The sequence below is a fragment of the Dendrobates tinctorius genome, unplaced genomic scaffold (assembly GCF_039654945.1).
Source record: "Dendrobates tinctorius isolate UK_male_01 unplaced genomic scaffold, ASM3965494v1 ptg000043l, whole genome shotgun sequence".
Lineage (NCBI taxonomy): Eukaryota > Metazoa > Chordata > Amphibia > Anura > Dendrobatidae > Dendrobates > Dendrobates tinctorius.
The window spans coordinates 9,385,717-9,399,535 of NW_027361711.1; the positions used below are offsets into that span (position 1 = coordinate 9,385,717).

Consider the following 13,819-nt stretch of genomic DNA (forward strand, 5'->3'; position numbering starts at 1 on the left):
CCTTGAAAATTATTTAAAGGCGGGTATTGTCCCACGAGGATTAAGAATTAATATTTCTGCAGGGGCACGACACAAGAACCCCAGTTTTATTGCCAAATGGGAAAAAGAGGCTACAAGTAGTTCTCTTCGTCTTATGCAACTCCTCTTGGAGGAGGAAAAGAAAACTTTGAGTCTTTTGAATGACCGTTTGAGAGATCAAATTGAAGTTACCAAAAAATTCTCTACGGAGACTGACTTTTCATTAAAGGAAAGTAAGTTAGAAACTAATCTTGAGCGTTTCCAATATCATCTTAAGGAGCGTAAACATCGCCAATATTTGAGGGACGCTCAAGATTTTAAGGATAACAAGGCCTATTTGGTTATTGGTAATCGTAATAACAACATTGATCTTGAAACTGATTTGTCTTCTACAGATACTGACTTCTCTGATACTGAGGGAAGGGGTAGAAGCAATAGGGGGAGGAATAGAGGTAGAGTTAGAGGCCGTGGTTATCGTAGTCCTTCGGATAGATCCGATACTATTACAGGATCGCATTTTTTAGATCAGAGTTATCCTTTAAGGAACCGTCAACATCCAGTACGGAAATAAGAACTGTTCCTGGGAATAACTATTCTAATACCACTTTACCCAATAGTCGTGTCCCTAATTCAGTATCTTCATTGGTCACTAACGGTATACAAGTGGTTAATCTGTCCTCTAGGGTGCTCAACCGTGAAGAACTACAGGTTTTGCAAAAGGGTCTCACATTTGTCCCCAGTACAGACTTTGATCTGTTTCGGTCTATAAAAGATCTTAATTTGTTTTTACGTAAGGTACGTTGGAGAAAGTTTTTTCTGCAACAGGATAATCGTACCTGTATGGATATGGGGATTCCTGTTGATTTGTTGCCAGACGTACGCCTGTTATCTAGTATTGGTGTAATGAACCCTAACGACCTTGGAAGGGGTTCCTTCACTGAATTAAAAAATAGGAGCACTAAAATGCCCCCTCCCATTGGAGATGTGTCTGCTATAGATATTTTTGAAAATTTGGTTACAGAAGATCTGAAATCCTTACAAGGAAAGAAGATCTTTTCTAGATATAATTGTACGAAAACAGAAATGGCAGTTATCAATATGCTTGAGCAGGATGACCGCATTGTCATTAAACCCTCAGATAAGGGTGGCAATGTGGTCATCCTTGACTCTACACAATATTCTAAAATGTGTGAGACCCTCCTTGAGGACAGAGTTAGTTATGAGATTTTGGATCATAACCCTACCTCTGATTATTTGTCTGAACTCAAAAGTATCCTGGATGAAGGTTTATCCATGAGAGTTATTGACAAATCTGAATTTGATTTTTTAATGCCTAAAGATTCAATAGTTGCTACCTTTTACTGCCTGCCGAAATTACACAAGGGTCTTTCCCCTTTAAAAGGGAGACCTATTGTGTCAGGTATGGGCAGTATTAGCCACAACATTGGCATTTATTTAGACCGTGTTCTGAAACCTTTTGTCGCCTCATTACGATCCTTCGTGCAGGATACCCCTGACCTTCTTCGGAGAATAGAGGGATTATGTGTTGATCCCGAAGTTAATTTGGGCAGTATTGATGTGGAGGCGCTTTACACCTCCATACCTCACGATAAGGGGCTTGAAGCTGTGTTATATTTTCTGAACACTAGAGGATGTCAGTATCGGACCCACAGCGAATTCGTCATCAAGCTACTTCGTTTCTGTCTCACTAAGAATTTTTTCTTGTTTGATCACAAGATCTACCACCAGCTCAGGGGCACCGCTATGGGGAGTCCATGTGCCCCGGCGTATGCAAATTTGTTCCTGGGCTGGTGGGAGGAGACCCAGGTCTTTAGGAGTGGCATGGATGTTATGGAACGAATTGAGCTGTGGGTTCAATATATTGATGACATCCTGATTTTGTGGAAGGGTTCGAAGGATAGTTTTTCTGCTTTTGTAGACACTCTGAATCATAATGATTGTGGTTTATTTTTTACTTCTGTGATTGACCCGTTTTCATTGTCCTTTCTTGATATATTGATTGAGAGGAAAAATGATGGTACTATTACCACCTGTACTTACAGGAAACCCACGGCTACTAATTCTTTATTGAGGTGGGACAGCAGCCACCCTATACATCTTAAACGTGGAGTACCCAAGGGTCAATATCTCAGGATACGTAGAAATTGCTCTACAGATGAATCTTTTGAGAGACAGGCGAGAGAACTTAGAGACAGATTTTTGGATAGGGGTTATCCACTTGATGTTTTAAAACGTGCCTATAAACATGCTAAGGGTAAAAGTAGAATGGAACTCCTTAGACCCAGACCCAGAGTTGAAAATAAAGGTGAAATGAGGTTGATTACCACTTTTGATAATGGAGCAAGTTCTGTACGTGCTATCCTGGCCAAACATTGGCCCGTGTTATTAATGGATAAGGATGTTGGAGGTGTACTTTCGACACGACCTTTAATCACGTACAAGAAAGGCCGTTCCTTAAGGGATCGGCTGGTCAACAGTCATTTCACCAGACCTTCCCGTACCACTTGGTTGCCTACTAACGTGAATGGTTGCTTCAGATGTGGCCACTGCGTTGCTTGTTCCCACATTTCTCCTGGTGCTGGTTTTACCAGTAATGTTACAGGACAGGCATATCAAATTAGGGAATTTATCAACTGTAGCAGCAAGGGAGTCATTTACAAGGCCACATGTACATGCGGCATAGAATATGTGGGTAAAACCATTAGAGAATTCAAACGAAGGATTGGGGAACATATTGGAGACATTATCCATAAGAGAGATACCCCTATTTCACGTCATATTAATCAGTGCCAAGGAGGGAATGTTAATTCCATTCAATTTCTGGGGATTGAAAGGGTAAAAAAACCACCAAGAGGTGGTAATTGGGATCGCATCATTCTACAAAAAGAGACCAAGTGGATTTTTTGTTTGAATACCATGACCCCAAGAGGGCTTAATGATCAACTCAATTTTGGCTGCTACATCTAGGGTTTGATATATGTGTTTAATATTTCCTTTGTATATACTGTAAAATACCTCTTTTTTATATGTTTACGCTACCTTTTATTCTGAGTTTGAATTTTTGTCATTTTCCATCTTGCTTTACTTTGATTCTGGTAATGCTCTCTTCAGGCCTGTGATTGGATTAATATTTTTGGTAATCATTTTATGACTGAGGCCTTTTGGAGATGTATGATCTGTCTATTCGCTTGTAATATTGGCTTATGGACTTTTTAAAGTGCGCATGACGATATTGCCTTCTAGCAGCATTGCGACCTTTGTCGCATGCTTTACTTCCGTTCTGTTGGCGCTGCTTTAACATGAGTGCGCATGACCGGAAGTGTGGCGGCCATTTTTTCTGCTGGCACCGATGAGTGCGCATGACCGGAAGTGCGGCGGCCATTTTGCTTTTGGGCGGTATGACGCAACCGGAAACAGGGCGGCCTTTGCCGCGGGATACGCCGGCGTTTACACACTATTGCATGGTTTGGAGGGTGGGCGTTTTCCATTGATACACTCATCATGTGCCTGCGTCCCACAGGGACCAATGGTGGACGGCGTGCGTTCCAAGTCATCTCAGGTGGATGTGTTTTATTTGATTGGCAGTTTATTTAAGTGCCCTCCTCATTAGTCTGCCTCACTCCATTTTCATCTTAGGAGGCAGCCTGTATACTCTGTCATGATGCCCAGTTTGTGCTAATATGTCCCCTGAAGAGTCATTTAGTGACGAAACGCGTCGGGATGCACAGGGATTTTGTAGGGCTATGGTTTATAGGGATTAGATGTGGACTGCCCTTGTTAGGGCGGGAGTCATGGGTGTCAGTTATAGTTCAAACAGGGCTTGTATAGGGTGAACCCCCCCTTTTTTCCTGACCTGATATGACTCTGATGGGACATCTGATCCTGGACATCCTCCATCTTCATGTGGTGAGATCTTTCCTTTTCACATTTTTTTGTTGATGGGTTTATTATTATGTCCTTATTATATACATGAATAGGCATATTCCTTGATAACCTTTACAGGGTAGAGGCCTCTTTAGTTCCTCTGATAAGGAAACTGTTCATTTTTTACTTGGCCTTTTTTGCACTGGTTTAGTCCAAGTATTTTTCTGGTCCAATCTCTCAAAAATTTTGGACTTGGAATAGCCACATGTATATATTGGTAGTAATCTGTCATAGAGACTTATACAGTTACCTCCTTTATTTTTTGTGGTTTTTGATTTAGTGATTTACTTGCACTACTATCTTTGGTAGCTTTTACATTTATTATTAAAAGTTATGTTTTATGTTATTTCTCGATTGCTGATTCGGTACCATACCATCAGTCCCAGCGGATCTGTCTGCAGCGTCGGCTTAACATCTCCCTTGCCGAGCACCACAGGTGGCGGGACAAACTATTCCATTCCATTACCTACAAACCCCCCATTGCTTGGGCGCGCAGGGCCACGGACCGGGTCACCGCTGCTGTGACACACTCCCCTGACACCGGCCTGGTACCGAGTACCCTACAGCCCTGGGAGGGCGACTCAATAACAGTAGTTGTCCTCGCAGGGAGCCAATACACATAAACAAGGATTGGGAGAACACGACTATTCCGGCAAAGACGGGTCACTATAGGGCCGCGGAATGGCCAACTACGGGTCCTTAGTCACTATGTATCACTTATCCGTCCTGACGTCCCCAGTGTTTTCTAAAAACAAGCAATTTTTAAATTTTCTTATTTAGCAATCATCCACTCTAAAAGGATTTTTTTATTCTATAGTTTACAGCTCAATACCAATGCTACCAGCCACCTTGCAGTATGTCAGAGGTGTCTGGTTTCTAGACCTAAAGTTTGCTATACAGCTTGCAAGTGTTGCTCTAAAGCTGGCCGGATTGCTGGAAGCGGCAAGTTCCCTTGTTCCCTTGTGCTATTCCGATGGTGCGGAGGTACAGATGCCTTTACTATCAGCATCACTTCTTTCTTTGAGTATTTTTTCAGTGTATTAGCAGAATTTTTTCACCCATAGGAAACAATGGGTAAGTGCAAGAATGCAGTGATAAATGCAGGTATATGTTTAGCTGCATTTTTGGTGCAAAAACCTTAAGGAAGTTGCATCATGGTTGTTTGGGGGGCAGTAAACTTTATCAGCATGCACAAGAGACAACAAAAATACAGCAAATACGCAGCAAAAAAAAACACAGCCAAACCTGCTTTTTTGTAGCAGCTTTGAGCAGCTTTTGCCTGTAGAAAAAAAAAGCAGCAGAAACGCAAGGTGTTAACATACTGTAGCCTTAAACTGTTTGCTCCAGCAGTTATGCTGTACTTTTTCAGGTGATTTCAGGTGAAAGACATCATGTGCACACACCCTAAGGATAGTAGACTTACGCATGTTGTAAAATAAACAAAATAATTATACTATTTTATACGAAATAACAATATTTACCAAAGAATAATTTGACACATATATTTTTCTTCCAGATGTTCCTTAAGTACCTAAATTTTGCCAATTTGATTCTCAAGGTTTATCATCTATCTTACCTTCACAATTGTGAAACAAGAAAGGGCCAGGTATGTGAATATAGGGCATAATAAGTATTACAACTGTTATGTACTAAAAAATAAAACATAACTATGGTAAGTTGTCTCTCAATAACAGTCATATGCTTTCTGAAGTTACAGAGACTTCATACATCTTCCCTCGGTAGAGCAATCTCTCCTGTGTATGGTAGAGATAGCCAAGTCATCTGCGGGTGAAGTGATCAGCCGAACCATTGTTCAGCTGACAGCCATCTAAGGTGTATTGGGAGTCTTTAGAAGCCTAACCTCTGTTAATCAATTGATTGCTGGGATAGTTTTTTCAAATGAGAGTTGGCTTAAAGAGGTATTCCCATCTCCAGGATCCTTTCCCAATCTCTATATATAAAAATGAATGTGTGTGTGTGTATATCACCAACCAATCACGAAGCATCTTTCATTTCACCAGAGCTGTTCAAAAGAAGCTGAGCTGTGATTGGTTGCTATGAGCAACAGTTTTCCTTGCAAGCAATCACTAAGCATCTCTCACTTCACCAGAGCTGGTTAAAAGTAGCTGACCTGTGATTGGTTGCTATGACCAACAGTTTTCCCACTTGACAACACCTCAACAGACACTGACATGGTGGGAGAAATATAGCATCCCTGGGAACATAAGCTCCCAGCCATTGTCTGCCCCCTTGAAAGGAGCAGAGATCACATGACAGAAATGAATCCCCCCTCCCGTGCCTATATCCCCATCACACATCCTCCATCCTGTAGGCACATCTATCCTCTTAAAGGGATCAATGGTATGGAAGTCAGAGCAAATCCATCCAGCGCTTTGGTACTGACCCCAGGGTCTCTTAAAGGGATCATTGGTATTGAATTTAGGGCAAATCCACTCTGCGCTTTGGTACTGACCCCAGGCCTTTCTTAAAGGGATCTCTGGTATGGAACTCAGGGCAATTGCCTTCAAATGCTCTGGTACTGACCCCAGGCTCTCTTAAACGGATCCCCGGTAAGGAAGTTAGGGTAAATCCCTCAGCGCTCTGATTCTCACCTCAGGCTTCCATTAAAGGGATCATTGGTATGGAATTCAGGGCAAATCCACTCAGCGCTCTGGTTCTGACGCCAGGCCTCTCTTAAAGGGATCCCCAGTATGAAAGTTAGGACTGTTCCACTCAGCTCTGTGGTTCTGACTCCAGACTGACGCAATTATGTGGGATATTAGTGGTAGGTGTCCGGTGTCTCTGGCTGATGGGATGATGTGGGATATTAGGAGTAGTAGCCCAGTGGCTCCGGCTGACGGAATGATGTGGGATATTAGTGGTAGTAGTCCGGTGGCTCTGGCTGATGGGACGATGTGGGATATTATGGGTAGTAGTCCGGTAGCTCTGGCGGATGGGATGATGTGGAATATTAGGGGTAGTAGTCCAGTGGCTCTGGCTGACGGGATGATGTGGGATATTATGGGTAGTAATCCGGTAGCTCTGGCTGACGGGATGATGTGGGATATTAGTGGTAGTAGACCGGTGGCTCTAGCTGATGGGATGATGTGGGATATTATGGGTAGTAGTCCAGTGGCTCTAGCTGACGGGATGATGTGGGATATTATGGGTAGTAGTCCGGTAGCTCTGGCTGATGGGATGATGTGGGATAATAGTGGTAGTTGTCCGGTGGCTCTGGCTGATGGGACGATGTGGGATATTATGGGTAGTAGTCCGGTAGCTCTGGCTGAAGGGATGATGTGGGATATTATAGTGACTGTGGTTATGCAGAATGGGCGGAGCTCTACACTCAGGTTTACAGTGCCTTGCGAACGTATTTGGCCCCCTGGAACTTTTCAACCTTTTCCCACATATCAAGCTTCAAACATAAAGATACCAAACGTAAATTTTTGGTGAAGAATCAAAAACAAGTGGGACACAATTGTGAAGTTGAACTAAATTTATTGGTTATTTTAAATTTTTGTGGAAATTCAAAAACTGAAAAGTGGGGCGTGCAATATTATTCGGCCCCTTTACTTTCAGTGCAGCAAACTCACTCCAGAAGTTCATTGTGGATCTCTGAATGATCCAATGTTGTCCTAAATGACTAAGGATGATAAATATAATCCACCTGTGTGTAATCAAGTCTCTGTATAAATGCACCTGCTCTGTCATAGTCTCAGGGTTCTGTTTGAAGCACAGAGAGCATCATGAAGACCAAGGAACACAGCAGGCAGGTCCGTGATACTGTTGTGGAGAAGTTTAAAGCCGGATTTGGATACAAAATGATTTCCAAAACTTTTAACATCCCAAGGAGCACTGTGCAAGCAATCATATTGAAATGGAAGGAGTATCATACCACTGCAAATCTACCAAGACTCTGCTGTCCCTCTAAACCTTCATCTCAAACAAGGAGAAGACTGATCAGAGATGCAGCCAAGAGGCCCATGATCACTCTGGATGAACTGCAGAGATCTACCTCTGAGGTGGGACAGTCTGTCCATAGGACAACAATCAGTTGTACACTGGACAAATCTGGCCTTTATGGAAGAGTGGCAAGAAGAAAGACATTTCTCAAAGATATCCATAAAAAGTGTTGTTGAAAGTTTGCAAGAAGCCACCTGGGAGACACACCAAACATGTGGAAGAAGGTGCTCTGGTCAGATTAAACCAAAATCGAACTTTTTGGCAACAATGCCAAACGATATGTTTGGCGCAAAGGCAACACAGCTCGTCACCCTGAACACACCATCCCCACTGTGAAACATGGTGGTGGCAGCATCATGGTTTGGGCCTGCTTTTGAAGAGCAGGGACAGGGAAGATGGTTAAAATCGATGGGAAGATGGATGGAGCCAAATACAGGACCATTCTTGAAGAAAACCTGTTGGAGTCTGCAAAAGACCTGAGACTGGGACAGAGATTTGTCTTCCAACAAGACAATGATCCCAAACATAAAGCAAAATCTAAAAATGGAATGGTTCACAAATAAACGTATCCAGGTGTTAGAATGGCCAAGTCAAAGTCCAGACCTGAATCCAATCGAGAATTTGTGGAAAGAGCTGAAAACTGCTGTTCACAAACGATCTCCATCAAAAATCACTGAGCTCAAGTTATTTGCCAAGGAAGAATGGGCAAGAATTTCAGTCTCTCGATGTACAAAACTGATAGAGACATACCCCAAGCGACTTGCAGCTGTAATCGCAGCAAAAGTTGGCGCAGCAAAGTATTAAGTTAAAGGGGTCAAATAATATTGCACGCCCCACTTTTCAGTTTTTCAATTTCCACAAAAATTTAAAATAACCAATAAATTTTATTCAACGTCACAATTGTGTCCCACTTGTTGATTCTTCACCAAAAATTTACACTTGGTATCTTTATGTTTGAAGCATGATATGTGGGAAAAGGTTGAAAAGTTCCAGGGGGCCGAATACTTTCGCAAGGCACTGTATATACATAGATATAATCATTATAATTTGTTATAACTAACTGTAGTTAGTTACTAGGCCCGGGCAGCGCCGGGCTCTTCAGCTAGTATATAATAAGTGTAATAATAATATTACCAAATACCTTCACTTAGAAAGATCGGTATCCATGGTTAAGACTAGTGATGAGAGAGTATGCTTGTTACTCGAGATTTCCAAGCATGCTTGGGTGTTGTCTGAGTAGTTTTGGCGTGCTTAGAGATTTAGTTTGTGTCGCCGCAGCTGCATGATTTGTGACTGCTAGACAGCCTGAATACATGTGTGGATTGTCTAACAAACAGACAATCCCTGCATGTATTCAGGTTGTCTACCAGCCGCAAATCATGCAGCTGAGACGACGAAATCTCCGAGCACACCAAAATACTCGGAGAACACCCGAGCATGCTAGGGAAATCTCGATTAACGAGCACAATCGCTCATCACTAGTTACAACCACTAACAACGACCTATCTGTAACTATATGAGTGGTCGTAACCATGAATATGTAAGCTGCTGCAATGGCCTGCACAGGATTTAGCGAATCCTGCTTTGAGCAGGGGGTTGCACCAGATGGCCCAGGAAGTCCCTTCCAACTCTACCATTCTATGATTCTATGAGGTAGCAAATCAGAAGAATTATACTACATCTCTAATTGGAGGTATTTGCTAATATTATTATTATTACATCTACTACATATTCGGATAGGATCTTGGAGGTGGGAATACTGCTTAAAAGGTGTTGTCCACTACCTGAACAACCCCCTTTTAAATAAACGACTCCACCTTCAAAAATCAAAATAACAGATACTCACCACCAACACCTGTTGTGTTCTAGTAATGTCGATGGCGAGTCTCTTATGACATGGTTATGCCTCATGAGCCTTGCAGCCATTCACTTCCCTTGTACAAATATGGAAGGAGCGCCAGAGCTGCAGCTCAATTGATGTGAGCCACAGGACATACAAAGCAACATTGTCCTAAAATGCTTCACATGTAATTCTAGGTTACAAATGGTAATCCTGATTTAAAATATGGGGAGGATAATTGCATTGTCAGTTAAATTACAATGGATAATCTTGAAAAATATACTTAATTTTTCACTATAGATATTGCTGTGGTCAGCCAACAAAGTCTTTGAAGAACTTACTGACATTGAAAGACAATTTCACAAAGCCCTTTATACTGTCCGCGCCTTCCTTAACTGTGATAGATACTCCGTGGGGCTTCTTGATATGACAAAGACAAAGGTATATTAGACAAATAAACAATTGAGAATGTATGATACAACTGATTCATATAGAATGGTGAAACCTTTATCTTGCAGTTATGCCAAGTGTTCATGCATGGTGGACAGTAGCTATGCATAAACATTTTTAGACAAAATGATTCCCTGGGTAAAATTAAAAGTGCGGTTTCAAATAATAACATGCACCTTCTGACAAAAACCTTTAGGCCCGAATTCCTTAAGACTAGCATTTCATATGATACTGTTGTTGAGAGGCATACAGGAATAAGATATGCTGTGCTGAATTCATTAAGAAGTGCACAACACTTAATGAATTTGACACACCTAATTGGTGGCATGCGGTTCTGTGCGCCTGACTCAAAGTGCTACTCCAGTAAGGGAATGGAGTAACATTTCTGGAATATTAAATGATTACACTTTTGATTAATTTGATGAGCAGGTGTAACCATGCCCGGTCAAACCCTGACTCCTCCGCAACTCCTCCCATTCTGGTGGAGATGCGCAAAAATGGCAAGAAGATGGACAAAGTCACCAAAAAATTTGAGTTATCTATATAGCGCAAAAATTTTGAGACTTTTGAAATTGTCTCTTCAGAGAGAAAGGGGACTAGAACTCTAGTGCCACCTATTGGAAGTATCAATCCTAAAAATCAATGTCGACCCTTTAACGAGCTTTGTCACATTTACTCTTCCTCTCTGAAGAGACAATTTGCATATTTCCCAAATGAGCATTGCGGCTTTAAGTCTCCTCATCTCGGCATGCTTAGCATGTCAACCTCCGCAAGGAGAAGCGATACTTCTTGGATATCGGCCAGATGCCTCATACACAGCCAAACCAGATCTCACACTTTGCACTGATGAGGGGCAGTACCCAAAACACAGTGTCTGCAAATTGAAGTTCTGGTTTGGCTTTTATTCTAAATCATGTGACAAGGCTCATTAAAGGGTTGACATTGACTTTTAGGATTGCTACTTCCAATAGGTGGAACTAGAGTTTTAGTCCTCTTCCTCTCTGAAGAGACAATTTGCATATTTCCCAGAGGAGCATTGCAGCTTTAAGTCTCCTCATCTTGACATGCTTAGCATGTCAATCTTCGCAAGGAGAAACGAGAATCTTAAAAAATGTTTTACATCAGAAAGGTTCATTTACACAAACCAATAAATAAGAGATAATCGACGAAATTCATGTTGTTTGCAGCTTGTTTATTGGCCTCATTTTTTCCTCATATACAGTGCCTTGCGAAAGTATTCCGCCCCCTGGAACTTTTCAACCTTTTCCCACATATCATGCTTCAAACATAAAGATACCAAATGTAATTTTTTGGTGAAGAATCAACAACAAGTGGGACACAATTGTGACGTTGAATGAAATTTATTGGTTATTTTAAATTTTTGTGGAAATTTAAAAGCTGAAAAGTGGGGCTTGCAATATTATTCAGCCCCTTTAACTTAATACTTTGTGGCGCCACCTTTTGCTGCGATTATAGCTGCAAGTCGCTTGGGGTATGTCTCTATCAGTTTTGTACATCGAGAGACTAAAATTCTTGCCCATTCTTCCTTGGCAAACAGCTTGAGCTCAGTGAGGTTCGATGGAGATCATTTGTGAACAGCAGTTTTCAGCTCTTTCCACAGATTCTCGATTGGATTCAGGTCTGGACTTTGACTTGGCCATTCTAACACCTGGATATGTTTATTTGTGAACCAATCCATTGTAGATTTTGCTTTATGTTTGGGATCATTGTCTTGTTGGAAGACAAATCTCCATCACAGTCTTAGGTCTTTTGCAGACTCCAACAGGTTTTCATCAAGAATGGTCCTGTATTTTGCTCCATCCATCTTTCCATCAATTTTAACCATCTTCCCTGTCCCTGCTCTTCAAAAGCAGGCCCAAACCATGATGCTGCCACCACCATGTTTGACAGTGGGGATGGTGTTTTCAGGGTGAAGAGCTGTGTTGCCTTTGCGCCAAACATATCATTTGGCATTGTTACCAAAAAGTTAGATTGTAGTTTCATCTGACCAGAGCACCTTCTTCCACATGTTTAGTGTATCTCCCAGGTGGCTTGTTGCAAACTTTAAATGACACTTTTTATGGCTATCTTTGAGAAATGGCTTTCTTCTTGCCACTCTTCCATAAAGGCCAGATTTGTGCAGTGTACGACTGATTGTTGTCCTATGGACGGACTGCCCCAACTCAGCTGTAGTTCTCTGCAGTTCATCCAGAGTGATCATGGGCCTCTTGCCTGCATCTTTGATCATTCTTCTCCTTGTTTGAGATGAAAGTTTAGAGGGACGGCCGGGTTTTGGTAGATGTGCAGTGGTATGATACTCCTTCCATTTCAATATGATCGCTTGTGCAGTGCTCCTTGGGATGTTTAAAGTTTTAGAAATCATTTTGTATCCAAATCCGGCTTTAAACTTCTCCACAACAGTATCATGGACCTGCCTGTTGTGTTCCTTGGTCTTCATGATGCTTCAACAAGAACCCTGAGACTATCACAGAGCAGGTGCATTTATACGGAGACTTGATTACACACAAGTGGATTATAATTATCACCATTAGTCATTTAGGACAACATTGGATCGTTCAGAGATCCACAATGAACTTCTGGAGTGAGTTTGCTGCACTGAAAGTAAAGGGGCCGAATAATATTGCACGCCCCACTTTTCAGTTTTTAAATTTCCACAAAAATTTAAAATAACCAATAAATTTAATTCAACTTCACAATTGTGTCCCACTTGAAGTTGATTCTTCACCAAAAATTTACATTTGGTGCCTTTATGTTTGAAGCATGATATGTGGGAAAAGGTTGAAAAGTTCCAGGGGCCCGAATACTTTCGCAAGGCACTGTATAGCATCATATTTACACTAGGTGATATGTTGCTCAGAACAATAATTTTTGCTCTGCCATAAATGATGCAGTTATCCAATGAATGTGTATTTTGCACCTACATACATTTTATGCTACACAATACACACGATATGTCACACACACGCGTCACAAACATTGTGTGACATATAATGTTTGTTTTGTTGTATAGTGTAAGATTAAATCACAGTTTACTGTATTGTAGGAGATTTGTGATCTAGTCATTAGAGGGAAGTGGAAAGAAGCTGAAGTTGGAGCGCGGGGATTTTGGTGGTTGGTTGGGAGTTAGGAGGAGTTGGAGGAGAAGCTGGGTGGAAGTCAATCTGTGGTTTCTTGGAGAAAGTCTGGATGGGGCAGTGCGCCTCTGGCTCTTTTGCTGGTGACCCTTGGACATGTTATTTGGCTTTACATGAGTCAAATTGAACAGTACACAGCATCTTGGTCTAGGCAATATGAGGCCTTAACTCTATGGACATAGGGAAACCTTGCATTGGAGAGATCGGCATTCCCTAAGAGCTTCAAGATGGTGTTTCTATCTCTAAGGACTTAGGGAAGCAATGCATCTGAGATCTCGGCATTGCCTAAAAGCTGCAAGATATCGTTTCTGAATTTTTCAGGATTCAGCCCAGCAAGGACCTTTCTTTTTCAGTTTCAGGACGTACCGATACCATTTTATATCTGAATGTATATGCACATATATAAATAGCCTTATAGCGGTCCAGTTACTTAGGAGAAAAGGCC

At 41.7% G+C, this 13,819-nt stretch overlaps 1 protein-coding gene across 2 annotated transcripts in view; it reads left to right on the plus strand.

Moving 5' to 3' along the window:
- Positions 1–13,819, plus strand: part of PDE6A (phosphodiesterase 6A) — a 268,275-nt gene that overhangs the window by 136,444 nt on the left and 118,012 nt on the right. For both annotated transcript variants that reach the window (XM_073575291.1, XM_073575292.1), the window contains exons 3-4: positions 5,480–5,569; positions 10,070–10,210. In XM_073575291.1, coding sequence (XP_073431392.1) covers positions 5,480–5,569; positions 10,070–10,210 — 231 coding nt within the window. The remainder of the gene's footprint in view (positions 1–5,479; positions 5,570–10,069; positions 10,211–13,819) is intronic.